The 26864-nt window shown below is 49.8% G+C and overlaps 9 protein-coding genes across 9 annotated transcripts; 6 read left to right on the top strand and 3 right to left on the bottom strand.

Annotated features, from left to right (window-relative positions):
- Nucleotides 1-16: 16 nt before the first annotated feature.
- cdc123 (cell proliferation protein CDC123) lies at nucleotides 17-1336 on the top strand (the record flags this gene model as incomplete). The annotated part of the gene is made up of 2 exons (XM_742579.1): nucleotides 17-144; nucleotides 211-1336. The coding sequence occupies 2 exons, from the start codon at nucleotides 17-19 to the stop codon at nucleotides 1334-1336; spliced, it is 1254 nt and encodes a 417-aa protein (XP_747672.1).
- A 293-nt stretch (nucleotides 1337-1629) lies between these two features.
- Nucleotides 1630-2898, bottom strand: AFUA_6G04040 (dodecenoyl-CoA isomerase; the record flags this gene model as incomplete). The annotated part of the gene is made up of 3 exons (XM_742580.2): nucleotides 2610-2898; nucleotides 2321-2545; nucleotides 1630-2266 (listed from the first exon to the last, which is right to left on the bottom strand). The coding sequence occupies exons 2-3, from the start codon at nucleotides 2509-2511 to the stop codon at nucleotides 1630-1632; spliced, it is 828 nt and encodes a 275-aa protein (XP_747673.1). The 5' UTR covers nucleotides 2512-2545; nucleotides 2610-2898.
- Nucleotides 2899-3250: 352 nt separating this feature from the next.
- AFUA_6G04030 (uncharacterized protein) lies at nucleotides 3251-3502 on the top strand (the record flags this gene model as incomplete). Its single annotated transcript, XM_742581.1, has 1 exon — nucleotides 3251-3502. One exon carries the CDS (start codon nucleotides 3251-3253, stop codon nucleotides 3500-3502), a length of 252 nt encoding a protein of 83 aa, XP_747674.1.
- A 2943-nt stretch (nucleotides 3503-6445) lies between these two features.
- Nucleotides 6446-7146, top strand: AFUA_6G04020 (peptide chain release factor family protein; the record flags this gene model as incomplete). The annotated part of the gene is made up of 2 exons (XM_742582.1): nucleotides 6446-6664; nucleotides 6739-7146. 2 exons carry the CDS (start codon nucleotides 6446-6448, stop codon nucleotides 7144-7146), a joined length of 627 nt encoding a protein of 208 aa, XP_747675.1.
- A 326-nt stretch (nucleotides 7147-7472) lies between these two features.
- Nucleotides 7473-11013, bottom strand: AFUA_6G04010 (uncharacterized protein; the record flags this gene model as incomplete). The annotated part of the gene is made up of 8 exons (XM_077804964.1): nucleotides 10728-11013; nucleotides 10350-10660; nucleotides 10121-10291; nucleotides 8714-10038; nucleotides 8578-8660; nucleotides 8211-8514; nucleotides 7975-8154; nucleotides 7473-7917 (listed from the first exon to the last, which is right to left on the bottom strand). Exons 1-8 carry the CDS (start codon nucleotides 10795-10797, stop codon nucleotides 7473-7475), a joined length of 2889 nt encoding a protein of 962 aa, XP_077661100.1. The 5' UTR covers nucleotides 10798-11013.
- A 16-nt stretch (nucleotides 11014-11029) lies between these two features.
- On the top strand, nucleotides 11030-16767 carry AFUA_6G04000 (putative GTPase activating protein (Tsc2)). Its single transcript, XM_742584.2, has 2 exons — nucleotides 11030-11408; nucleotides 11520-16767. Exon 2 carries the CDS (start codon nucleotides 11573-11575, stop codon nucleotides 16337-16339), a length of 4767 nt encoding a protein of 1588 aa, XP_747677.1. The 5' UTR covers nucleotides 11030-11408; nucleotides 11520-11572; the 3' UTR covers nucleotides 16340-16767.
- Nucleotides 16768-16843: 76 nt separating this feature from the next.
- On the bottom strand, nucleotides 16844-22568 carry AFUA_6G03990 (GAS2 domain protein). Its single transcript, XM_742585.2, has one exon. The coding sequence runs from the start codon at nucleotides 21937-21939 to the stop codon at nucleotides 17455-17457; it is 4485 nt and encodes a 1494-aa protein (XP_747678.1). The 5' UTR covers nucleotides 21940-22568; the 3' UTR covers nucleotides 16844-17454.
- A 573-nt stretch (nucleotides 22569-23141) lies between these two features.
- On the top strand, nucleotides 23142-24808 carry hxkB (putative hexokinase; the record flags this gene model as incomplete). The annotated part of the gene is made up of 4 exons (XM_742586.1): nucleotides 23142-23292; nucleotides 23388-23413; nucleotides 23492-23902; nucleotides 23966-24808. 4 exons carry the CDS (start codon nucleotides 23142-23144, stop codon nucleotides 24806-24808), a joined length of 1431 nt encoding a protein of 476 aa, XP_747679.1.
- A 193-nt stretch (nucleotides 24809-25001) lies between these two features.
- On the top strand, nucleotides 25002-26826 carry AFUA_6G03970 (checkpoint protein HUS1 family protein; the record flags this gene model as incomplete). Its single annotated transcript, XM_077804963.1, has 5 exons — nucleotides 25002-25184; nucleotides 25246-25364; nucleotides 25422-26169; nucleotides 26243-26319; nucleotides 26638-26826. Exons 1-5 carry the CDS (start codon nucleotides 25142-25144, stop codon nucleotides 26824-26826), a joined length of 1176 nt encoding a protein of 391 aa, XP_077661099.1. The 5' UTR covers nucleotides 25002-25141.
- Between the last annotated feature and the right edge of the window lie 38 nt (nucleotides 26827-26864).

Below are 26864 nucleotides of genomic sequence, written 5' to 3'. Positions count from 1 at the left end.
CAAATCAACAGCGATCATGCCGCTTCTAGACCCGAATACACAGACTCTGGCTGAGTCTTCGGCGGCGCAGCCGCAGAGGCTGCCCTTTCCCCCAGTCACTTACTCTCACATCCTTCATTGCTCTTATCATCAATGGCAACCTCGGTATGCTGCTCATGCTTCTCAAATGTCTGAAAACTCATGAAGTTAACAAGCAGCATCGTGGACTAGATACCGCACACTCACCCCTAAATCTCGTGCTATACCTTTGACACCTTCATTCGTATCCTACCTCCGCGCCAACGGAATCGTTCTACCGCCAGAGACCACACGGCCACATGGCGATGATGACATAGACACATTTTCCGACGATGGTGCGGATGAGGAGTCAGATCCATCCGTTGAATGGCAAGAGATCCACTCCCAGATCAAGTCAACCATCTCAGAGTTTGGCGGCAAAGTGACACCAAAGCTAAACTGGAGTGCGCCAAAGGATGCCGTATGGATGTCAGCGACGAACGATCTTCAATGCCGAACGCCAAATGATATATACCTCCTCCTGAAGAGCAGCGACTTCATCACACACGACTTGGAGCATCCATTTGACGGTTGTGTGCCCGATCCAGACGATTCGTCCGAGGCACCTGCCACCCAGCCCGATATCCCTTACTACCTCGTCCTCCGCAAATACGTCAACTTCAACCCCTCTCTTGAATTTCGTTGCTTTGTCCGTAACCGCGTGCTTTTGTGCATGTGCCAGCGTGACCAGAATCATTTTGACTTCCTCTTCTCGCTGCGGGATACCCTTCGATCACGCATCCAGGCATTCTTCGACGAGAAGCTCAAAGACACATTCCCAGACCCCAACTTCGTTTTTGACGTGTATATCCCCGAGCCGCACCAGCGTGTGTGGCTTATCGACATCAACCCTTGGGCGGACAGAACCGACCCACTTTTGTTCAGCTGGCTGGAAATCCTGCAGATGAAGGACCCTATCGGAATTAAGGAAGAGGACACAGATGCTCCCGAGGAAAGCTTTGTTCGACTGTCTCTCAACGGAGCAACCCCCACAGTGGTGGAGGTAAACAGAGATGAGGACTCCGAATCAGAAAAAGATGTTGGAAGCGCAGACGATGGGGACGACTCGCCGTTCCTCCCGGAATTCCGTCTCGTGAAACGTGATGACCCAGAGGCATATTCTTTTAGTACGCCTCAGTACTCCGCGCACAAGTTGCCCAAAGAGGTTGTTGATGCGTCTCTTGCTGGGTCAGGTGGCATGAGTGAGTTTTTGGGTAAATGGCAGGACATTCTAGCCAAGCAGACACAGGAGGATACGGACAGTGACGATGGACGATAGCTACATTCATTTGCTGTTTGCTACTATGACCTGCGATAGAGAAGCTTCTTGGTCCACGGGCATTTAGATGGACGGCGTTTTGGAATTGATAAAGCAGGGAAAAGTTACTTGTATAAATAGCGTTTTAGTTGAAAGAAATGATAGCTGGTTAGGGCAAGATTCCCATATTTTATGATTTCTGCTATTTCGTAAGATTTTTCAGAGGGAACTGTCGAATCCATATCCTTGGCAGGCAATACATCACGTTGTCCAAGGAACAATGCCATGCCATATCTACATGCAAAACCCAGCATCTACAGCTTATGCCTTTTCTCACCCGAGGCCAACTTGCGAAATTCCTCCTGGGGATAACCCTTCACGAACCGCTCCATCCCGGCAAACACCTCATAAGTATTCTGGCGGTCAAGCAGCTCCCGCTCCGGACGACGAATGAGCTCTTTGATCTTGAGCAGACTCGACTGGTTCAGATGCGTACCCAGACGATCCTCAACCTCCTCAAGAACCTTCTTAAGGAAGCCCTCCGAGTCATCGGGTTTACCGGACGGAGCGGAGATGACCTTGTTCACGAAGCCGGTGGCCACCAGCTCCTCGCAGGTGATCCGCTTGCTCATGATGAGCGCTTCGTTGGCCTTGGAGATTCCCAGGCGCTCTACAAAGGCGCGGGAGGCGCCGCCCTCGGCGACGAGGCCGAGGGAGGAGAATGGGGTAAGGAGGAAGGTGTGCGGGGCGGCGTAGACGAAGTCTGCGAAGGCGACGAGGGCTGCGGAGAGACCGACTGCTGGACCGTTGAGTGCGGCGACAAGGATCTTGGGGTGGTTGTAGACGGTGCGGGTGAGATCGAGGTTGTTGACGACGAAGGTCCGAGTGATCTCTCGCCGGGTGTCGCTGTTCAGGCCGCCGCCTGGCCGGGTGGAGTTCACGTCTGCTCCGCTAATGGGACGTTAGCGGTGGAGGAGCAGCTGGAGAAGGAAGTACAACGCTTACGCGGAGAAGTAACGACCAGTTCCTGTCAGGATGGTGATGAAAATGTCGTCTCGCTTCTCAATTTCCCGTAACCGCTCACCGAGCAGGTAGTAGAGGTCTGCATTAAGAGCGTTAAGCTTCTCGGGGCGGTTGAATGTAATGATCGCAATACGCTCTTTGTATGTAAGAGTGATAAGATCTTCAGCCGCCATTTTGAAAGATGGAGAAACGCGTTGCAGACGTAAACTTCAAGGAAGTAGTTCAGCCGTGTGAAAATAAAGAATCACATATATTTGGACGACGAGAATACTTAATGTCAACAAGCGGGGACAGGAGATCGACCAGCGACGGTCCAGATAAATACCAGATCCTTAGCTCCTTCAAGGCCCCGGCTATCCTCACGTCCTCATTCCTCACGGCATTGGAGCAGGAGCACCGAACTGACTCTCATTATTGCGGGGAGGCCCGACTATCCGAGCTGCCAGCCGAGGCTCACTGGCAGATACATTATAGGTCAGGTGACCGACACGTGGCTTTGTTTGTCCTGTTTGCAGGAGCCGTCGTCGTTCCTCCAAAAGTTCCGTGGCGCTGGTGGGCCGATGGAAGTCCGCGGACTCTGATATCAAGTCCAATGCACAAGGACACTGCATGTGGGACTGCTCGTTGAAATATCAATTAGCAAGGGCAAAGAGATCTTTGCAATACCGGAAACAGAACATACAATTCACTTCCTCTATCGAACACCGTCTCACCGGAGCATTCACTTCTACAATAGAGCCCCATTGCATCACATCAACTCACGATGTCAGCCATTCTGCGCAGATTACAAGGGGGCAACCTCGAAGTCTTCAAGGTACATACCCATCTCCCTCGCGTTCGCTCCCGCAAAGAATGCTCACCCCTCTATCTCCTACTGAGCCAACCTCCACTAACCCACCTCCATAGTTCGGCATGTATGTCATCTTCCCCATCGGCTGGATGTACTACTTCGGCACAAACCTCGACGAGCGATTCAGCGTACCTGGTTTTTGGCCCACCGCCGAGCAATCGCACAAGATCCCATTTGAGAAGGAAGAGATTGACCGGGAACTGGCTCGGATGAGGACTGTAGATGCGGTCCGGCGTGAGCGACGGTTGCGGCGGGAGGCGATGGAGGCACAGGCACAGGCGCAAGTAGCTGCGCAGGTTGAGAATGCAGAGTGAAAATTCGTCTGAGCGGAAATATATACCACGCGTGGGATCTGATTAGCCTGACGAGGACATTAGGTCTTATACGCTGGAGGCTGCTAAGCTGGAAACTGGAAGGGAAGAAAAAGCATAAGGGCGTTCTGCGGGGTTCAGAATGGCCGGACATGTCGCATGGCATAATGGCCAGAGTGGCAGTGACACATGTACGATGTATTATTGCCATTTTGTATAACACTCTTCTCTGGGCATATTAGGAGTTTTGTCTTGTTTCTATGCAATAAAGTTTCTCTGTTAATTTGCTGGATCTACCAGCTTACCTGGTTTGCTATACGAGCCTGCCTTTGCGTTTATCGCATAGGATTGGACAAGTTGTAGCAATCTCGCCTTCTCTGCTGCAGACCAAGCGTCTCCTTTGTTGGGCAAATATATACGGGTAATCGAAAATCGTGCCAATTGGGTATCATGTCATTTCACCTGGCAAGAAAAGGCCGGCCTCTAATAAACATAACAGCAAAAAGGATACACAGAATGGCAAGAAGGACTCCTCGGGTATGCGCCCGCCTGCTTCTGGTTATTTGTTCGAATGAATAGGAAAAGAAGAGTCCCTTCACAACGCCTTTGTATGCAAAAGACCGATAACAAGAATGCTAAGAATAGGAAGCTGCGACATGCTCGTCTCGTCTAGGAGGACAAGAGAAGACCGCACCGAGAAGTGGATGTGAATCGACTTGAGGTAGGATAACGGTAGTATGTGATTGGAATCGCACAAGAAGGAAAGATGGTTACAATTCAGCGATTGGACCAGTGGCTGTTGCGGCGGCATCTTTGACCGTGTCATACACCATCTCTAGGGTTTTGGTGCTATTATCGCGGAATACCGCGCCGATGGAAGGCAGACCCGTCGAGACAAACGGGCGTTCGCCCGCCCAGTAGTAATAGAGATGGCCGTAGATGGATCTGAGATGGTCGGGGAGGTAGACGTAGACGCCGGTAACGATCATAGTGATGAGGGTAAGGAGTAGTACGTCTGTCAAGAAACGATGGTTCTGAGCAATTGCAAACAACAAAATCGCTTCGGAAGAGTCCTCAACACTAAAGGCAATTGGACAGAAAGATAGCCAGCAAGGTCAATCATCCAGGGGAAAAGGCAGACAACATACTAAAGATGAATTTTTCCGTAGGGGTGAGCATATATATAGCGAAAGTCACCTCATATTGATAAACCTTCAGGCGAAACCACCGAACCAAGGCAGTTGTTATCCAAAGAAGAGGAGCCATGGTTGACACAGATTTGACTCGATGGACTCTGAACAATTGAATGCGAGTGAACTGGGTCAACGATTGAAGGGTGATATTTTTTTCCCTTCTTCTTCTTATTATGAATGAACGGTGTCTTCTTTCCCTTTCCTTGTGTGTACCCCTTAGTGGTCACACTTGTGCGGAGATTTTGTATTGGAGGACTTGGCGCTGCAAAGAGGCAACAATTGCTTAGGCCGTTCGAGTGTAAGGAGCAAGATATTTAAAAACAACAGAATTGCTTGTCAAAGAAGCTTAGGATAGAATTGAGCTAGGTTTCCATGATCTCCTGGTCTCGTCTGATTTGGAAAGTAGTCAGTAGTCGGTCCATTTAACTGTGGAGCAAGTAGTGGAAATTACCAGCGTAGCGGTACCTTGAGGTTTCTTAAACTCAGGGTTGACAACTTTTCCCACTCAGGGGCTACTTTGAAGTGGCGGGATCCATTCAAGTAAAAGTTGAGGCCACCCAATTTGTCAAGGACCTTAATTCAACAGAAAAAGGATAACTCACAGGTGTCAAGATTTGAGAATAGTGATCAACCCTTTCGGTGTAGTAACAAGTGTTGATCTTCTCGATCAACAGCTTGACGAATTTACAGAACAAGCTGTGCGGGGACATTCGTTGACGGGCGAAGATCAACATGTGGAGAGGCAGGTTTGATGCACAACAACTGGCCACCAACCTTACTTGGTTGAGACACACGAGTACGACTACGAAGCACGATTGTACGGATTAATCCACACATTTCAAATCAATCTGAGACAATAATAGGTAGTCCAGGCTTTTACTTGAACTCACTTGAACAAGGATGTTTTTTCTCAGGCCAAGTCAAGATGTTTCGATAACTATGCAGCAGAGGCCTAAGCCACCTGGTTCCACTTCAGGGTCCAAAACTCGAGCTACGAACTAGGCAGATATCTGCTACCATTTTCACTGGAAGACAAGAATAGAAATCAATTGCTGGGACGTAGTACTACCACTCCATCCATACTGTTTGGAGTAGTATAGACAACCCAAGTGTCTAGAACATCCACTACTCCGTAAATCTCCGCTCAGATATGTCAGATTTGTCAACATAGTTATGTAGGAGCGTGCATTATCGCGGAAGATCCGGCTTTTATTATAACAATCTATATGGATCTAACTATGAATCTACACTCTCCAACAAAGGGATCGTGGACCCGAGTAAGAGCGTACGTCAGCCTCTGCTTGGCATTGGAGGTAATCGCCAACGAAGCTATTTCCCCCCTACGATGATTCTCGTCGTTAATGCATGTCGGTATTATCGGTATTTTGCTAAGGTCTCAACTTCGTGATTCTATGATGTAGACCAAGTCCAATTTCTATACCGTACCGTAGTAAAGACTCCCACCCAAGTAATCTCGTATTCTGATCAGACAGTCTCTGCTGAAGTTGCCAGATATAGCTACAAAGCAGTGAAGAACGAAGCTTATCACTCTAAAGCGTAGAAACACTCCAAAAGAAGCTCACATCATGTTTCAAGATATTGCTATCGGCGCAAGGTAATCGGCACAAGGTAACTCGATAGCAATAATGGACCGAGAGATATCCGTAGTGTCTTAGACTCATCCAGCACTCGACCGCCCGCTCCACCTAACCTACCTATCAAACCAACCTCCCAAACCAGACAAAATGAAACAATGCCACACCCCGCAACACCGACAACGCTCCAGCAAAGCCTATCCATCCTAAGGACCTCCCTCTTACCCAAAGCCATCCACCCGCCGCCCTCCCTCCGCCGCTCCTTCACCCTCGCTTCGTCCCTCTCCGCAAAACAGCTCCCTCCGCGCCTCAAAATCGACGATGCCGACTTGACAGTGTCCTACCTTAAGGGTACCGGCCCAGGAGGCCAGAAGATCGTACGCTTCCTTCACCATTATTCACCAATCATCCCTCCTATGATGCCATCCCCGCTCGCTGACAAACCCAACAGAACAAAACCAACTCCGCCGTCCAGCTCATCCACAAACCCACCGGCATAGTGGTAAAATCCCAAGCCACCCGCTCCCGGTCCCAGAATGAGAAAATCGCTCGGCAGATCCTCGCTGATAAAGTAGAGGAGTTGCTAAAGGGCGATGCGAGCCGGAATGCCATCCGGGCAGAGCGTGCACGCAAGAAGAAGGCGAGCAAGATGAAGAAGACACGGCGGAAGTATCGTGAGTTAGGAAAGGGGGCGCAAAATGAGAAGCATGAAGATGGAGACGAGGTCGACGTAGAAGATGATACGGGGGATGGTTCTGAGGTCCAAGGAGCGCCGCATGTCTCTCGCTGCGATGCTGAAGATTCTACCACCCAGAAAACTTGTGATAATCACGCCGCTGAGCAGAAGCAGCTCGGATGATCCGTCGTCTGTTGTAGTTGTCTCAAAGCGTCACAATGGGGCTCCGTCTAACTGCGGAATAGCCAGTCTACCCTTCATCTCATTGTACTACTGCCGGTCATGGCCTGCACGCATCTAATGAACATAATAGACAGTTTCAAGGATGAATTGAATGTCTCCCGTGTAAGTTCCAATATTCTGTGTACTCTATGCACAATTACATGAGACGAGCTGGAAAGTCTAAGCATTATCTGGGAAAATTATCATAATAGGCATGAATGTGTTAGTTGTCACTTTTCTTGTCGACTCGGCGTCGAATGCAGACCATGAACATCGTCTGCTACCGCTCATGCAATGTAGCTGCTCAACACTGTCCGCGCCTCGGCTCCCAGGCGCTCTTGTACGCACGCAGAGACCCGTCCATTATGTTTCTTGTCGGCCTCCTTCAGGTATCTGCCAACCCAAGCCTTGAGATCAGCGCCCGTGTCGGGCCATGGGTCCCTGGGTTGTGGCCGCACGGTGTTCAGTGCTGTGAAACCCACTCCGAAAGCCATATCCTCAACGTCATGTTCGGCAATGATGTCATCCTTGCTGGCGGGAAGAGGGGCAAGCTCCAACAACTTCAGTAAAGCCTCACATGTGAAGGCCCATCCCTTCTTGTATCTGTTTGCAAACGCTTCTGAGTTCGCAAGGGTCTTTGTGAAAGACAGCACGGCTGTCTTGCGATCCAATGGACGTGCGAGTTTCTGTGTTTCAGGGAGAATGATGTTGAGATAGATGGGGGTGAAAAGGCTGTTGTTCGTCAGTATATGTTAAAGATCGGCAATACAAAAATTCATCTCGACATACTCTGCTTGGACTTTATCTGTAACTTGGATAAAGTAGTCCGCACTATAGCCCTTGTCGTCATGAGCGGAGATGAAGTGATAGAAGCGGACAAATCTGAGAGTGAGATGCTCGGTCTTGGAGTTTTGAAGGCGGGTGAGGATGACCTGCATGATAGAAACGAAGTACTGCTCTAGTGCCGTGCTAGAGAAAAGGATCAGTATTTGATAGGAAAATCTATCGTCCTATTATCCACTTACGGTGGGAAGTTTTCAACGACACTCTCCAAAAGGTCGAATCCAAAGCCTTCATTGGCTTTGGTGGAAAGCAATTTTTGGAAGATACCAAGGATAGGGACCAGTTGCTGGTTTTCCAAGATGAACTGAGAACCACGAGGGATAATAGAAGAAAGTAGACGGACAAGGGCAGGAATGTTGCCTTTCGACTCCCACATAACAGGCATAAGCATGGGAGCGATCAGGTTCTGGTAGTAGTTGGGAAGGGATCCCGAAGGGTTGGCTTCCAAAAGAGCCGCAAAGAGCTGGAAGACGTATGGCATGAATTCTGCACAAACATTAGCACTCAAACTTGTCCCTAACCCCCTGTTCCTTTCTGATTGCACAATACCTTGAACGTCGCCTTGAAGGATATTCGCGAAAGGTGGGTAGAGCGCTTGTTCGAGCTTCTCAGGATTGGCCGGTGCAGCGAATCTGGGTGTGTCAGAACTCCAAACCGAGAAATGAGCGAAAAGTGATTCCCATACCTAATAAATGCGCCCATAGCTTCAAAGTGGAAATAATAGAAGCGGGGGTTGCTTGGATTCTTGCTGATGACATCAGTGATGTTAATGAGATGTTGAAGAACAATGTCTGTATATGGGACCACGTCTTCTTTGATGACAATCAGGACTCTCATAGCACATCTCATCAAAAATTCATTCTCCTGCACCTTCTCAGGGGCAGGGTCCTTCTGGATCAATGAAAAAATGTGCTGCAAAAGATCTTTCGCTAGAGGAGTGACAGTGGCGGGAGCGATAATCGGTTGACCTTGGCTGTCTGCAAGGTAAAGCACTCTTTCGACAGCGATAGCTGCATAAGTATAGACAACAAAGTTCGGAGAACCGAGATGCTTAACCAGCAAAGGAAGAACTTCTTGCCACTGGTCTTTCGTGATGATACTGCGGAAGAGGTAAAGGTACTTGATTGCATCCACCTTGAGGATAGGGTGTGCACTTTCATCGACAACCAGGTCCGCAGCGAGGTTCTTTTGGAAGAAGTCGGTGATGCTGACAAGGGGATTTGTGGCAGTGACACCGTGACTTGCTGTGGCAACTCCCTTGGCCGCAATTGCAGAGAACAGATAAACCGCAGTGTCCTTGGCCTTCCAATTCGTGGCGGGGCTCTTCGAATATTCAGCGAGATAGTGGTCGCTGTATCTGAGAACGACCTTAGTAACTGGCCCCTCGAATTGCTCTGCCAGCCGTCTCAAGAAGTCTGTGGCAGCCCGCCGTCTTGTTTCGCTATCCGATCCTTCAAGATCCCGCCGGATAAATTCAATAGGCTCATCTTCGAAAAGCTCCTCATCTGATTCACGCAGACTCACGTTTGGTAGGACCACTTTCTCAACGATTTGGCCAAGGGTCTCTTCTGCCTGGAAGACCGAGGCATGTTCTGGCATACCCGCAACTGAAGTCAAAAATTGAAGCGCTTTGCTGACCAGAATATCATATTTTGTTTCTTGGCCAATCGTCGTCAGGAAGCTCCACGAGCTCTGCACAAATTGACCGACATGGGAGCTGAATACGTCCATGTACTTCTGCACATACAGCGTCAGGGCCTCGAAAATCCCAGCCCGCACGAATTCTAATTGGCCGGCCTCAGTGTCGTCGTCTGTGTGAAGCAAGGCGTTGTCATATGTCAAATATTTAAGCAAGAGCGAAGCTATCCCTGAGAGGTTTTCTTCAAACATAGGAGGAAGATCATGACAAGAGAGGTCGAACAGCAATTTCACCATCAGATTGAATTGCGTAAACCCCTGGATGAGATTTTCTTTGTTCGACCGATTTTCCTCGAGGAATGAATCCAAGCCCTAATCAGAGTCAGCATAATGGTTCGGTACTGATGGCCCGCGATGGTAACTGCCGAGTGAGCGATCAGAAGTGAAGCTTTACCTCGAAGAGAGCTAGAAATGGGTTTCCGAATTTGTTCAGAACGTGATTGATCTCTGTATACAGCTCATTTGACTGGAACAATGGTCTCCATCTTTTGAAGATTGAATGTGCGACTTGTAGTACCCCGATATTGGCGGCCGGGTTCTTTGGCTGAAGTCTTGAAACAAGATCCTAGGAAGAGTTAGTACAAGTACAGGACGACGAAAAAGTATTTATTTGTACTACTCACATCCACAAGGGTGTCCCATCGCTCCCAGAAGTCACTATCTGCAATCACACTGACAGCTTCACCTAACTGAGACTGGATACCTGCCGGAACAGAAATCATCAAGCTGATCAGCTCCCGCTTGATTGTCGCAACCTCGTCCAGCTGAAGTTTGTAGTTGCCATCCTCATCAGTCCAGTTTCGCTTAATAAAGTTCTTGAAGCATAAAGCACTGGCGAGGCGGGTGTTGTAGGGGTAGGAAGTAGATGCCGTGATCTGGAGGAGCTGCAAAGAAAAGCCGGGTTTCTGTTCCTCCTGGCGAAGAGTAGCCTCAGCTGCAAAAACATCAGACAATCCATCGCAAAATAGACATACAAGCCGGACAATCCTAATTTCCCATACCTTGTTTGTTTTGCCTTGGGTCCAAGCTTGCTTCAAGGAGCTGGGCAACAGCTCCAAGATCCGCAGCCATTTTTCTAGAAGCGGGGTGGTAATTATGCTAGAATTCACGTAGAACACAGGCCTGATAATCTTTTAAAAGAGAAGCAATTCGACAGAAAGAAAAGTCTGAGTAATCTGGTGCGGGCAGGAGATTCCTTCAGCCTGTCTGTACAAAAAATGCCCTTCTCAAAGCTGTCAGAGCTTAGTTCATATAAGGCAGTTTGTTTAGCGGTTGCTTTGGTTGCTTTGGGAATCTACAAGGCGGTCAGCATTGATGGCGGGGTGTTTCTGCCCATCAGGTGATAGAACGGATTAACCTTTTCCATCTCCGCCAGAGCATGTTCATCGATGATCCTTTGAGGGGAAAGGTGTCTTGGCACACTTTTGCTTGAATAGGAACCTGATATCATTTGCTTCCAGCTGTGCTGAAACAACATCTGTTCAGGGGTGTGTCTTTGTTCCGTCGCTGGTGTTTCATTTGAACTTGGAGAAGAAATAGTGTTCTCATCTATTTTAAAGAGTCAACTTTGTCTTCTGAGACATCCGTCATTGCCACTAGAGCTGTCATATCTGGATGAAGCCTTGTATTACCTTTCAGCCTTCTGATGTTGCGAACACCTGACTTAGAACTCCTTAGAAAGGGTATGTGGATTTCCTATGGCACGGCTTTGGGCTATTGCAAACAAAGCGAACCCCATGTATTGCATGAAACCTTATCATAGCTCCGTCCATGCTGATCAGTTGGTGCCCTAGATATATAACCTCTCGACTTAGACCTTGTATATAATTCTCGTCCTTGAGGACGCATGTCTCCCGATGAAGTTTCGTTACCGTCTCCTTATAAAAGTACCGCTGCAAGTCTTGTGGACGTCTTCAAAACGCTAGGGGTCGCCCGTTCCAGATCGCAAACCCCACTTTCGCTGGAGGACGACAGCAGTCATTCCTTGTCGCATACGACGGATGCGCGGAGGAACAATTTCCTCGTACTCGGATTCGAATCAATGCATCGTGGTAGCGTGGTATCCAGTTCCTCGGACACTCCCAGGGCCCCGGATTTCGAAACATCTCTCAGGAATCTATCACAGACACAGAACCTAGCTCATGCCATCGACGAGGCGGAGCATGTCTCCAGATCCCTGCAGTGGTTCACTTCAGACCAATCCATTGCGCTATGGGAGGCTGGTTCCTACCTCATCCACAATCCGGACTCGCCGGACGCCCGACGAAGTGGGTCAATGTTGATAGAAGCTGTTGCAGCCCGTCAGGATCTATCGCCTTCAGGTCGGCGCATCGTTTTTGAAGCGATTTCATGCTCGTCAGAGCCGGATGTAATACCGGCACGTGTGCAATCGTTGATATCGCTTTCGGATCACGGCAGAAAGTTGGACTTCACCTCATCGTCTATCCTTCCCATCCTTTCGTCATGCGCTGTCCCACTGTATGAGCTCATCTCGTCGTCCCGATTGAAAGCTCGCAAGGCCAAGGTTGGCAAAGTGAACGGACTTGGCTATGATGAAACAGCATTGGATGATTTGTTGCAGTTCGCTGTTGATTTGATCACGCTCCAACGGAAACGTCCAAGCGCCGAAGAGGTTGAGTCGTTGCTCGATCAGATTTTCACGATTTGCAAAAAGACGAGCGTTGCCGCGGACATCAAAAACTCGTTAGCAGTATTCGATGCCGTCATACTCTATGCAGACGTTCCGGACGGGAGTTTCGTTCCTATGCTAGAGGTTCTGTGCAGCATTCATGCTTCTGTGAAGTCCTTATCTGGGCCTACATCGAGAGCCGTCAGAAACCTTGCAAAGTCAAGATGGCAAACAGAAATGATCAACACCCTTGATTCATTTCTGATGGATTTATCTGGGGAAGAGAGTCGCAATATCAACGTTTTGCGCGGTACAGTGTACATTTTCACAGACTTGGTTCGCGCTCATGGTCAGGATGGCATACCGCAGCTTCGCTTCGAGCATCTAATGGATTGTCTCGAGGTGGTGATTCGTAAAGATGACAGTCGCTTAGAAGCAGATGTGCTAGAGTTGTGTTTGAACATTTTGGATGGCGATTTCGCTCACGTGGCTCTGGAAAGCAGCTGGTCCGGGTTTGTGAGGGTTCTCAACTCATGTTCCCTCAGAGCTATTGGTGAGTGTGAAGAGCGCGCCGCCTCAATTTCTAGTTCACAGTCGCCCTTCTCAAAAACTAGCACGTCTGAAGACGCAAAATCGAATATCCTCGCCAACGCTGTTCAAATCGCGGCCACAGTCGAATCCCTCTGGGACCGTTTGAGCAGAGAGCAAAAATTGGAAGCTACACGATTCCTGATGAACCTGTGTGAGCACATTGAGCCGTCGCAGGCTGAGCTCGTCATCAACACGATGAGATCCGAAAATCTTTGCCTCCCTTCTAGGTCAGACTGGGTCAACTATTGCCAGAGATTGATTCGCTGCTTCATCCGATCTCGCAACAAGCCATCTGATATCCGAATTTCAGCCTTGGATCTCCTGAAAGACACGTTTTCAACCTACGATGCATTAGTATTTTTCAAGGGAGAAGGGTTGCTCCACCTTATGCTTGAAAAGTTTAGCGAGGAAGATGACATTTTATTCCTAGAATCACTAGTATCTTTTATCGTTGATACGTCCGCCCTCGTTGTCGATGACGCTACCTTCAAGTTCCTGGTAGATACCTTGAGTTCACCCATGAACAAAGATCTCGACAACCCCGAGCTTTTCAGTCCCCTGGCCTCCGATGCACCTTCGCATCAACGTCGTTCATCTACGGAATTGCCGCCCACCCTACATCCTGTTAGCTCTCATCATCAATCGTTGGAATTGTCTCTCTCAAGCGTTTGTACCGCTGGACTTGTCAGAATATTCCTTAGATCGCTCAATATGTCAGCCGGCAAAGCGATTACAGTGTTCGAGAAGCTTCTCAACATTGCGCAGTCCCTTGAACGACCTGCAGATTGCCGTCTGAATGTTCTGCGGTTATTGTTCCGACTCCGATGTGATTCATCTGGCGCTGTTGTAGTAACATCAATGTCTGAGAACGATTTTTTGGCGGACGCTTCGGGTCGAAGTGGTGTTGATAACAGCGCTAGAACACAGGCTTCTGAAAGCGCAGTTGGAGATCAAGCTACGAGTGAGGAGAACTTGCGATTGTCTGCTCAAGGAAGGCAGTCAATAAGCAGGGAATCACTTGCAAACATCTTATCCAGATCCGCTGGCCGAAACACTGCAGCTCACTCCCGTTCATCGGTCTTAACACCCCCGGTCTGGACGTTCGTCTCATCACAAGTTCTACCCGAGAATCCACCGGCTGACTCGAGTCCTTACGTGTATGCTTACACGACCCCCGACCTGTCGCCTCAATCTGAATACGAGCCTACACAAAAAGTCCCGTTGAAGGCCAACATGTGGCTGGAGACAGTCATAACGCTGCTCCTCCGAGAAAAGAATTGGGAAATCTATAGTTACGTCCTGACGCACCTGGCTCCGCAGCTTAGCAACCGAGGCCTTTTCCGCAACGCTGTTCCTCAAATCAAACTATTACGCAGCGTCATGTGTGATCAGGTCAAGAACGAATCGTTTCGAGAGCCCCCAGTATCTACAGGTGTCAAGAAAACGGACGTGGCTGGCTATATTTTCGATTGCCTCTCCGTACTGGTCAGTTATCACGAGGTCTTCGCCAAGAGCGAGGAAGATGAGCTTGTACGCGCCTTTATGATGGGCATCATAGGATCTTGGGGTGATACATCTCGCAGATGTGTACATGCGCTTTCTGTGTGTTGCCATGAAATTCCACTGTCTGTGACGAAATCGTTGAATGGCATATTCGACAAGATGGCGAAAGTGATTACTATGTCCAACCTAGCAGTACACATTCTCGAGTTTCTGTCCCTCCTTGCACGGCTGCCCGATGTCTACGTCAATTTACGCGACGAAGAGATCCGAACCGTTTTCGGTATCTGTATTCGCTTCCTCCAGACCTCTAGAGAGCATCGCGTGAGGGCCGGTGACTCGTCGAATCGGCCCAGCCAGACCTCATCACGGCTTGCTGGTGGTGTCAAAGAGATAGCGACGCCAGGCGAGCCCTCTGATCCATCACAGCAAGATGGAATGTCGAGATACATCTACACTCTGACTCATCATGTCATGGTATTTTGGTTTTTGTCCTTGAAACTTCAGGATCGGGCAAAGCATGTCAACTGGATTACCAGCAGACTCATTTTCAGGGATGAATACGGGCAGGAAAGGGTTGAAGAACAGAGCCAGGTCTTCATTGATCTGATGCAGAGAGTCGCATTCTCCGATTTGGGAGAGACCATTCCATATGAAACGTTCCCTCCATCGCCCTCGGATGGACCCGTGTCCAAAAAGTCGTGGGTTGTCGGTATGAGCATAGTCACCGTGGAGACAGCTGGAGTATCTGGTTTGACTCAAATTACGAAGCGACAAGCTTCCGGAACCACTTATGCGATGTACCAGCAGCGGACAGCTCCTGTGCTTCCTCATCAAGTGCCGACCTCACCTGATGCGCATACCCACTCGGACGATATGCGCACTGCTGTGCTACCTTCCCACGTGCTACTGCAGCTGACAACCACAGCTTTTCCTACACCCACCGTAATGCAACCAATCCCGCTTCCTGACGACGACATGACTCGCAGAGCGCTAAGCATTTTTGACCGGAATGACATTGTCGATGGCCATAAAATAGGCGTCATATACATAGACGACGGCCAAACAACCGAGTCGGAGATCCTTTCTAATACCATTGGTAGCCCTGACTACGAGTACTTCCTTTCCGGTCTGGGAACCAAGGTACCTATCAGAGGAGCACAGTTCAACACCCAGGGATTGCATCCGGACGTGGATGGCGAGTTCACTTATGCTTGGAGAGACCGAGTCACGGAGATAGTATACCACGTTGCGACGATGATGCCCACCGATTTTGATAGAGACCCGGCTTGTATCAACAAGAAGCGACATATTGGGAACGACTTTGTCAATATCATCTTCAATCGGTCCAATGTTCCATTCAATTTCAACACGATTGCGTCTCAGTTCAACTTTATCAATATTATCATTAGTCCCGTGTGCCGCATCGCATCTGCATCTGGTGCCGCAACTCCGACGCCCGGTGATTTTGAACGGACATCCTACACCGTGAAGGTCATGAGCAAGCCTGGACTGCCCGAAATCTCACCCGCATCGACGGCCAAGGTCATTTCTGGAAAGAACCTCGCAGCTTTTGTGCGCATTCTTGCGTTGAACGCATCCGTGTTTTCTCTCGTATGGAACAGCCAAGGAGGCGAGCATGTTTCCTCTTGGCGCAATCGCCTTCGCGAGATCAAACGGCTCAGAGAACGGGCACTGGGCTCGCAGTTGCAAATGTCAGAGGCCGCGGAGGGTGCCTACCCGGGTCAACGACGCAACACCAAGCCCAACATTTTCTCCGAAGAGGTGCCTTCGCGAATAACCCCTGTCAAAACGGACTTTGCTACCGATTGGAATGCCGCTGCAGATGCCAACATTTTGCAGAACTTGGACTTTTCTCGATGGGGCCGTTAAGGCGTTTGTATTGGTCTCAACTCTCATCTCCGTCACACCAATATGGGCCTGCTTTGGGTGATCCAAATTAAACGGTTGAAGAAAAGGAATCGAAAACTGATTGATGGAAGGAGTGATGGGGGAAAAAAATGAAATATGTGATGCCCTTTACCTGCTTGATGACTCCTAGGCTCCAAGCCTTTCTCCATGCAGTACGTTTTTTTGTGATTTAATGATCCACCACGCCTGTGCCAATACCCTTTGATGTCATGAAAAAAAGTTTATCCTATTTTTCAACTGTTTCATTCCCCTGTCTGTATATGGCCTGACTTGACCTGGCTATGTTTGTATTATTTTGCTTCTTGCAGCAGACTCTACACAAGAGTATAAATGAACACATGCCACGTCTAGAAGATAACTCATTTGATAATGAAACTGCTGGAAAATGATATCATCTTTCCAGGGATTTAGATTACCTTTTTTGGGAAAGTGAAGGAAATGGTCTAAATATAGACAGCAAAGTGCGTAGAATTGGATTATTGAGATGAGAGAACATTATAAAGCTGACGAGATAAGGAAAATGTATGTATGTGTAAGGCATTCGTGGAGATGTCAATGGCAGTAAACTACAGTAACTAACAATCACTATGAAGGCTTTCAGAAGATCCTCGGATAGTTTATCTGTTTCGCGATTTCATGCCTTCAACAAAGTTGTAGTCAATTGAATAGCGCCAAAAGACAAATAGATCCATGCTATCGAACCTCAGACGAGGGTATCTTTCCTTGCAAAGCAATAGAAAAAGCACGAACAACAATGCAAAAAAAAGAAGACCACCTAAACGCCACGCAATCATGCTGAAAATGCAAGATGCCCGCTGATGATGTCCCCGAACAGATCAAGCCAGAAGGTCCTCTAGGAAACAATATATGGATCCCTTTAGGCAGATGACAATGAAAATGGTGCCGAGTAAATGAAGAAAGGTACGAATGCATGAACGCTTTTGACGATAGTCTTTGTTCTAAACCCACAAACAAGCTTGTAAAAACGCCAGCGCTAGATGATTGACGAAAATTGATGTCAATGAGATGGGTGGGAAAAAGGATGATCGAGATGTGGACATGGTGAGGAGGCCAATTCAGTCTCTCGGGTTTCCCAACCCGCGAAGTGCAACTCGCCTACTGGAACCAGCTCGGCCGATGTCGCTGATGCTTCTGGATTTGGGCAAGGTCCGGGCGCTGGCGCTAACAGGCTCTTGCTCATTCGGTGGTAAGACATATTTGACTGGTCTCGAGGAAGAGCTCCTTCGAGCTTGTCCCAGTACATCTTCCACCCAGGCCTCGCTCTCGGGGCTGATTGAGACACGACGTGATCTCGGTTTTGGGCCTGCTAGACCTAGGGGTATCGACGGCGAATTCGCGAAGGTTGCACGATGATTTTCACTTGCGAATGATGTGGCACCGAAAGAGTTCGTCGATGACGTGGAAAGCCGTCGACGCGAGGAGACAGTGGACAATGGGGAATACGAGGTCACAAATGCATGACCGGCACTAACGGAACGCAAGTCCGGCCGATCTGACACGTTAGACACTCGCCGTGTCTTTCGGACCGCAAGCGAAGATGAGGGCCGATTACTTATAACGGATGCAGGTCGGGACGGTGTCCTGCGTCCAGTGTTGGCAGTCGGTGTGAGTGTGCTGCCTGGTGATGTACGGGCCGGGGGTTCGCGGGAACTGGGGCCTTGAACCTCGGCGCGCGGTGTTTCTGATACAGCCCGACAACCGTGGTGGATAGCGTACTCCCTGAGATATTCGGCTAAGTCCGCCCATCCGCCTCCAACACGAACCATCACCCGTTCACCCTTTTCTCCCACGGTGCGGATGAATAGCTTGGTAGGAGCAGCCTTACCACCTCGATGCAAATGATACAACTTCACGGAGCCGTCTTCCGGCGCATGAGAATGCCTTCTGCGAGACGGAGCCGCAGTTAGCGTCAATGAAGGTGTAGGGGTGCCGCTGCGCGATAAGGTTCCCTGTGGTGTCATCGAGCGGAACCGTTCACCATGTTTCACCGGCAGGGAAGGGGCCACAGAAGCCTCGTCAAAGTCGTGGTCCTCAGAAGATATCAGGTGAATGCGGGCAGGAATAGTGTCCAGTATCGAGCTGATTTTCTCGTCCAGTTGATTCTTCGGCCTCCTCATCTGTTTACTGGGAGTCGAGGGTCTCGATGTTTCCATTCTTGGAAAGCCAGTATCTCTCAAAGGTTGCACGTTGGAATGGTATGCACCAATGTTCTCAAGGCTAGGATGGGTGATCATTTGCTTTCGTATACGAACGGTGTCGTTACGAACAGTAGATTCCAACGAAGGACTTGGAATGACGGAGTCTCTGGCAAAAGCGTTCGCATTATTTGCCCAGGCTTTAGACGGCTTAGGGGTAGCGTCATCGAGTTTCGAAGTGGATTGTCTCCTCTGAGAAAGTTCCATGTGCTGACTTGCAAGGAGTTTCAGATTGTTAGTCGGCACGGTTGAGCCATCCTTTGATGATTGTAAGTCCGTTGCATGTTGCTCGCTTTGGGGACGCAGGTCAATGGAAGCAACTGAGGCTCGTCGATAGCCGAGGGCACCGTTCAAATCACCCCCAGCCCCGCTCTCGTACTGCATGTCAAGTCTTTCATTGATGAATCTTTGCAGGGGAAGGCTTAGGGCCCGGTTATGCGACACGGTTGCATTAGGGACCTTCTGGTTGTCCAAACGGCGCAAGCGCTCCTCACGCAGAGTATGGTCGGTACCAACTGACACATAATCAGATGCTAGTGAAAGATCTTGGAAGGGTGGTGGTGTTTCGAGAAGCAGCGGTGTCCCATTCGAAGACGCGGTGCGAGGTTCACGGATGCCTGGACTAGATGTAAGGGAGGGATAATCCGAAAGGGAGCCCGCAGATGCGGTAGAAGTTCGTCGAGCCTGCGATTTCGAGTTTCCTTTACTAATATTTAAGCTCTGCGGCCTGGTTTTCGATAGTTTGATGGGACTTTCCAAGCGAATCTTGGGTGGAGGAACTGTCTCCGAAGATTGTTGTGGTTCGCCTGGGTCGACAGCAGACGCCTTGTCATTGCGAGAATTAGACACAGGCTTTGCAGGTTCTGGCGACGAAGTTGCGGATCTAGAAAACGACTCTTCTCTCTTGAGTGACGTAGAAGTAGAAGGCGCTCTAGTTGTAGCTGCTTCGGCTATGACGCTTGCCAGAGTTGCTGCTTCATTTTCAATTGGCGAGGATTTCTCAGAATCAAACGGGTCAATTGCTCGTCCTATATCTACATTCAGGCCCTGACGGTCGAGCAGTTCAGCCGCAGATGTTTCCTCGGTGAATGCAACTTCTGCCAAGTTGCTCGAGACCGTGGGAGCAACTTTGTCCTCCAATGGTTCGACTGAAAGCTGACGACCAGAGTCAGAAGGCGTCGCGACGGCGGATAATCCGTCTGAAAATTGTTTCCTTTCTTCCTGACTGTTGTCTCCGGCTGTTGTGCTGCTTGTCTGATTCTCATTGATGCCACAAACAGCATCAGTCTGTTCCATCGATGTGCCAGTCGTACGTAGTGAGGGTGTTTCAGACTCCGCAATCCGGAAGGAATCGTTCTTTGTAGTGGCAAAGCTGGGTTCTTTTAGCGGTACTTTGTGTTCTTTGTAAGAGGAATCCGCCAACCTTGTAGCTATAGATGATACTTCCTGAGCAGATGCAGATAATTGCGAACTGCATAACTTCTCCTCAACATGTGAGACAAGATATGTATTCTCTGGTACAAGTTCTGATGAAACAGATAAGCATTCAGCTCCTGGCCGGTTTGCGACGAAGTGGTCAATTGGCAGGGAACATTGAAGGTCACGAGGGGCCTGATGCTTTTTGCTTGAGCTTGTGTCGTCCGTCATTTCTCCGGAGGATTGTTCTATGGAAGTTGAACGTCCCTGTTCGGGAATTTGTAGCACCGTAGTATTTCCATGACGTTGAGTTGCAGCCGCTACAAGCTCTTCCAATGATACCTCTTCTGAAGCGGCCTCAGACACCGCAGGTCGAATTTGACAAACGGACGGAGTCGACTGAGACGGGCGGTCATTCGACGGCTTGTCTGAAGATCCTCCAATAGAATCATCGGAGGAGTCTTCCGAGAAGCTTTTCACGATTTCCGAAGACTCCGGTCGAGGCATGTCCACATCGACAGGTAATACAGCATCTATCGCGATTTCGATTGTACTTTGTTCTGAAGGCTCATTCGATATCTTCGTGTCGGGTCCAGACAAACTCACAAACTCACTCGAGTCAAGATGGGATTGAGAGGGATCTAAAGCATTGAGCCCCTGTGCAGAGTTTTGATTATGCGTAACAGCATCAGAAATAGCTTCCACCAACAATTGATCACCGTCACCTTCGTTGATGGTTTCCATAGGAAGCGAGCAACTGGATTGCGGGGATGGGTCGGATGAATCCGCAACTGGAAACTTAGAATCTTCTTCTTCGGGAATGTTCGACAGCCGGTTCTGTTTATTCTGCACACGTTGGGCCTCTTTCGATTCGCTGGTCGTCGACCTCATGCGTAGCCATTCATTCTCAACCGTACGCTTTTCAGCTTCCATAACCCAGGTGCTAAAATCAGACTCAACAGCCTCCAGCTCGTCAATCCAGCTTTCCGGGAGTGAATCCTCTCGGCCCTCGAGCGCGTCAAGGACAATATCCATTCGTCTGCCCGCCGAGAGTACTATCGCCTCAAGACTAGTTCGCTTGGCGTGATAGTTTTCTCTCGAGTAAAGAGGATCATTCTCGGAAGGAGGAGCGGTAGCTTTCAACAGGTCCATCGCAGAATCCACCTCGGACTGAGCAAGATGCAAAGCTCGTAGTAGGCCCGGAATCTGGCGAAGGACCAATAGTCGAACGTCCCATGTCGTAAGGAGGTTGTTCAACCGGGACAAAAGAGGAAGGGCTCGAAGAATGGTGGCGGTGATGACGGCAGTGAAATCGCTCAGTTGAACATAGGTCAGAGGAGGGGGGACAGAAACGGTGCTATTTGATGACGAGGGCCGAGACCGCGCTGGAATGTGGGCGTTGAGTACATGTTCTTTGAGTTCGTCCACGTCCAATGTTTCCATTCCATCTCGGATCTCTTCAATGCGATCTTCGTGCTGCTTAACAACAACCGAAGGTAGGCTGCCATAGTAGCCTTGCTCCTCAGAGTTGACATTACTCGAAGATGGCGGCATGAAACCTTTCCCTAATTCAGCATCGGCTCGCTTCGGCCAGTCCCATGCCTGCACCTCCCGATACCACTCGCCCAGCCTCTGGGCTGCTATAGCCGCGCGGATCCCCAGGGCGCGTTCCGCCGGGGAGACTTGTGAAATACTCTTCCAGAGAATATCATGAGCAGCTTTCTCATTCTTTGGTACCGCATCGGTGGAGGTTAGCGCCAGCAGGGTGGACTCGGGAGAAAGGTTGCTGAGCAAGGGGTCAATTGTTTCATATTTCGGAGCAGCAGAACGGTCGGGAGATCGAGATAATGAGCGTTTCCGATAATGATGAGATTCGGTGGGGGAGAATCGAACCGATGGGCGAACGGGGCTGACACGACTGGTTGCCATTTCGGGAAAGGGGTCGTCACCGGATTGGAATCGACAGCTCACAAAAGGCCCGGCGGAAAGAGTATCGAGTGTGTGTATATTTCAAAAGACGGAGGTCGAGATGCGGTATCAGTAATGGTAGGAGAGAGGGGATACCGCTGAGTGAGCATGCTGAGGCGCGATCCCGCTGAAGCTGAGTGAAGGTGTCTGGCGAGGTTGGGGTATAGCGACCGAAAGCGAGAGTGTACGGAGTAGATTGAGCAGAATGGAAGTACAGAGGAAGTGGAACGGAAATGATTCGGAGGAACAGCAGATAACTTAAGATGATAATGAGAGACAAAATGAGGAGGAAGAAGAGTGGGCAGGTCGGATAGGTCACAAACGGCACTGGGACTGGGACTGGGACTGGGGATAATATGAGGTTGGTCGGGGAAAAAGAGGGACAGGCTGGAATCGACCAAGTCGGGGTGGCTGCAGTAGAGGGGAAACGAGTGTAATGTCAGAGACCAGCTCATTAATAATTGGGTCTCAATGACAGAGTTGACAACGACCAACCGTTTGCATCAACAGTAGTGGCATTATCTGCGCATGCATGGAGAAAAGAGGAGAGGAGACAGTTCCGATGGTGTTGTCGTCGGTGACTTGGAAATGGAGATCCCTAAGCTAGCCAGCTCCCTAAGCTCCACGGCGACGTGCGGATACTCAGGTGGATCTTATTATTCACTAGTAGAGAGACACTAACTTTCTAGGCAATAATATCAGGGGTTTTCACTAGAGGAAAGTATTTTTGGATAGTTCCTGTCCAAAGGCAGTTAAGAATTTCCCATTAGGGTATTGTGTATGTCTCTACTCCATCAAGCTCTGAAATGCATCCTGCACTCGTTTTCTGCCCGACGCGTGTGCCGTTTACTTATTTATCGCTAGAGCTACTTAAGAAACATGCATATTGGCAGCTGCCTCTCACTCGATCCGCGCATCTGACAGATGACAGAATGAACTTGGCTCATTATGCGGTCAATATGATGACCTCTGGCATTCAAATCCGCCCGTCATAATTCTCATTCCACGCGGTTATCGGAATGCCTCAATAGCCCTATATCCCTTCCTTTCTCGTCCCAAATCCAAATACCCCTGATTGATAGAACAAAGATTCCTTTCTAGATCTTGAATGATCCTACCCCTTGCATGACCGACCTGAGGCCCATCTCTTTCAAGGCACAGCAATGGAAAAAGGTCTCCGGACTCAACCCGACCTACTCAGCGGCGCACCAGAGAAGCTGGTTATTGCGCTTCAGGGACTGGAGGAACTGTTCGCTGCGGACAGGTTTCTGCTGAGGAAGATCACGGATCATTTCGTCAAGGAAATGGAAAAAGGTTTGGAACCCAGTAGTTCAGCCTGGAGATGACTTTAGGAAGCATGGTGAACGACGTCTTCATTCTCCGATGTCCATACTGACCAAATCCTCAAGGCCTAAGCGCAGAAGGAGGCGATATTGTCAGTGAGCTTGCTAGATCTGAATATCTAGGTTCCGTGCTCTGAAAGGGACCCTAACTGATCGAGATCATGTTACAGCCAATGAACGTAACTTGGATCATGGGCTATCCAACGGGCAAGGAGCAAGGAAAGTTCCTGATCCTCGACATGGGAGGTACCAGCCTGCGCGTAAGCCAGGCACAGCTTCTGGGGAGCGATCGCGATATGGAGTCCATCCAGGAAAAGTACAGTATACCGCAGTCGATCAAGCAAGGTACAGCCGATGATTTGTGGGATTTCGTGGCGGACTGTGTGCAGAAGTTTCTCCAGTCCCGACTCAGTGAAAGCGAAAGATCGAAAGTGTTGCCGCTTGCCTTTACGTTCTCTTATCCCGTCATTCAGTCGTCTATAAAAGTCGGAGTCCTTCAATGCTGGACGAAAGATTTCTGCGTATCTGGAGTTGAAGGTCATGATGTCGTGTTTCAGCTAGAGGCTGCTTTTGAACGGAAGGTGTGTACTCTCGTCATTCCAGCCGGCTGCAAAGCCTAGTCGGCTTATTGCCCATTGGACTAGAAAATTCCCGTCCAAGTCGTGGCTTTGGTCAATGATACTGTCGGGACGCTCTTCGCAGCTGCGCATAGAGACCAAGAGGTCAAGATCGGTAGTATAGCAAGCACCGGTTGCAATGCTGCATACATGGAAGAGGTTGCCGCAATCCCAAAGATCCAAAGCTGCGGGCTACCAAGCGGTGCTCTCGTCGCGATTAACACCGAGTACGGTGCCTTTGATAAATCACGTCGCATACTTCCGCGGACCCGATTCGACGATGAAATCGACCGGACATCCGCGCATCCAGGCCAGCAGCTTTACGAGAAGATGGTCTCCGGGCCGTACTTGGGAGAGCTGCTCCGACTGGTGATGTTGGAACTGCACGAAGCCAAACTTCTCTTTGTAGGTCAAGACGTTTCGTGCTTGCGCCAGCCAAATGCCCTAGAGGTTTCCCTCTTCCCAACCCTAGAGGAGGATATCAGCGAGTGCATGGAAAACGCTCGTAAGTGTCTCTGGGAGAAGACGGGCCTTGATCCAGCTCCGCACGAACTTAAGGCCTGCCGATACCTGGCCGAGTTGGTTGGGACGCGTGCTGCCCGTCTCTATTCATGCGGGATCGCAGCGATCTGCAAGAAACGCAATATCGAACGCTGCCATATAGGCGTTGATGGCTCAATTTTTGGTCATTATCAGAATTACCGCAAGCGAGCGGCGCAGGCCCTCCGTGATATTTTTGCATGGCCCGATGACCTTGAGGATCCGATTGTGTTTGGGTTCTACAAAGATGGGTCTGGAGTTGGCGCCGCGTTGATCGCTGCGTTGGCTCTCGAGAGATCGGATGGAACTGTCCTTAGCAGGACAGAATAGTCTTTAACCCTTAAACGGGACAATTCTCCATCTTCTATTGCGGGTTCACGATATTTTCAACATCATCAGTCTGTAGCAGGTAGTCGCTGGATAAAGCAAAGCAAAGCGTTGGCTACGGCCTTAGGCCACTAGCGTAGCCCACACTACGTAAAGGATTCCCCACAGTGATAACGAAGTAGTAAGCACTGTCCCTTGCCGATCACCTTTAGCCTGTTGACGCCTGGGCTCATCAATGTACAAAGCTCAACATCATCACAGTAGTCTAGATATTCTCAAGTAGCCCAATTAGTACCATTCCAAAGGACAGTATTCACAGCGACGCGATGACCCACAATGCGTTTTCGAAGCCAACTGACTAACATTGTCACCTTCACCAGTATGTCCCCCCCCCCTCCATCACCAATCATCAGTACTCCCACTAACCACCCCACCAACAGAATTGACAGCTTCCCTCTCATCGCTAGGGAAAGTCTGCTGGATGCGCCTGGAAGATGGCATCGTCCGCTTTACCATCATCCCCGACCAAGGCACGCAAGTGTGGGCCCAGTTACCAGTCGTACGCAACGCCCCTTTCCCGCGTCAGACTGCGACCCAAGCTAACAAAACACCGTAGGACGCCATCTTCGACGAACCAACTTACACCCTCCAATCCAACTCAGGTGTCATCAATCTCGAAGTGCCAATCGGCGCGCTCCATCGCGCCCTCCGCTCCGCAACGGGCGCCACCTCCGCCCAACTCCGCCTCACAAAGAAAGGCAACATCCCCCTCCTCGCACTAACCATCCTCTCCTCCTCCTGGACAACAGGCTCAAACGCCGTCGGGATTACCAACCTGGTCAGTGGAACCGCTGCTGCAGGCGTGACCGGGCCCCGCGAGCGCGAAACGGTAATCACTCAAGAAATCCCCGTCAAGGTCCTCCACGAAAGCGCAGTCGAAGGCCTCCACGAGCCGCGCTGCCGCGATCCAGACGTGCACATCATCCTCCCGAGCCTGGCACACCTGAAAAGCATCTCGGAGCGGTTCTCGAAGCTAGCGGGGGACGCGCGACCCGCTGCCAGCGGCGGGATTGTGTCCTCGACGCTGACGTCGCCCAAGCTCGAGTTATCAGCAAATATGCATGGCTCGTTGAGGCTGGCGATTGCGACCGATGCGCTGCGCATCTCTAGTGTGTGGAGTGATCTCGTGAACCCGCCGCTGGATCCGGCGGGGATGTCGCAGCGTGAGATTGAGCAGTTGCCCAGTGAAAGGATGCGGGCGCTGGGGAGTGATGACGAGGCGGGGTGGGCTAAGGTGCGGATCGATGCTAAGGATTGGAGTCGGGTGTTGAGTATTGGGCGGCTGAGCCCGAAGGTGGTTGCCTGTGAGTTGTACTACGGTGGTTGTCTATGCTTGCGACTCTACGCTTGTGCTAATACGCCTACTCGACTGTCCAGGTTTTATCCATGAGACGGCCCTGATTCTGTATGTTTACTTACCGCAAAGCTGGAATGGGGAGGATTCGTGCTTGACAGTAAGTTCCCATTGCTATGTTGTAGCCATGCCATTATTAAGATTTCCTTGGCTAGTATTACATCAATTCCTATGCGGTCTGATCTATCAGAAACCCCACCTGAGTCCAGAAGACTTGGGCAAGGTGCGAGCGCCAAAGCTGCGATAATGAGACATGATACATAGAATGCTAGTTATTAGAACAATAGTGGACAAATTAAAATCGTATATCATACAAAACGTAAGCCAATCTGTCGCAAGGTGTCAAAGAAGACCTTGGTGAATGTAAGAATCCGGCTTGGATCTAACGGCCCAAAATGGTAATCTCCAACTCCCATAGGAGGTCGTGCAGCGCAACTGTGTGCGCCAGACGTATATGCAAACATGCAAGGAGAAATCTTGCAAAGCGCCGCCAAAACAGGCCGCTATTATTCAAGCCGAACCCGGCATGCAAGCTTCTAAGCAAACTCAACATCAATGGCTCTATGACCGGACCGAGTATATGCATATCACATTGTGCAAGAAGTGAAGATAAAAATCAAGTCGAGAAAGAAGTAAGATCAGCCC

Source organism: Aspergillus fumigatus, chromosome 6, assembly GCF_000002655.1.
Source record: "Aspergillus fumigatus Af293 chromosome 6, whole genome shotgun sequence".
Taxonomy (NCBI): domain Eukaryota; kingdom Fungi; phylum Ascomycota; class Eurotiomycetes; order Eurotiales; family Aspergillaceae; genus Aspergillus; species Aspergillus fumigatus.
Note: the sequence above shows the minus strand (reverse complement) of the source record. Positions and strands in the feature narration are given on the sequence as shown.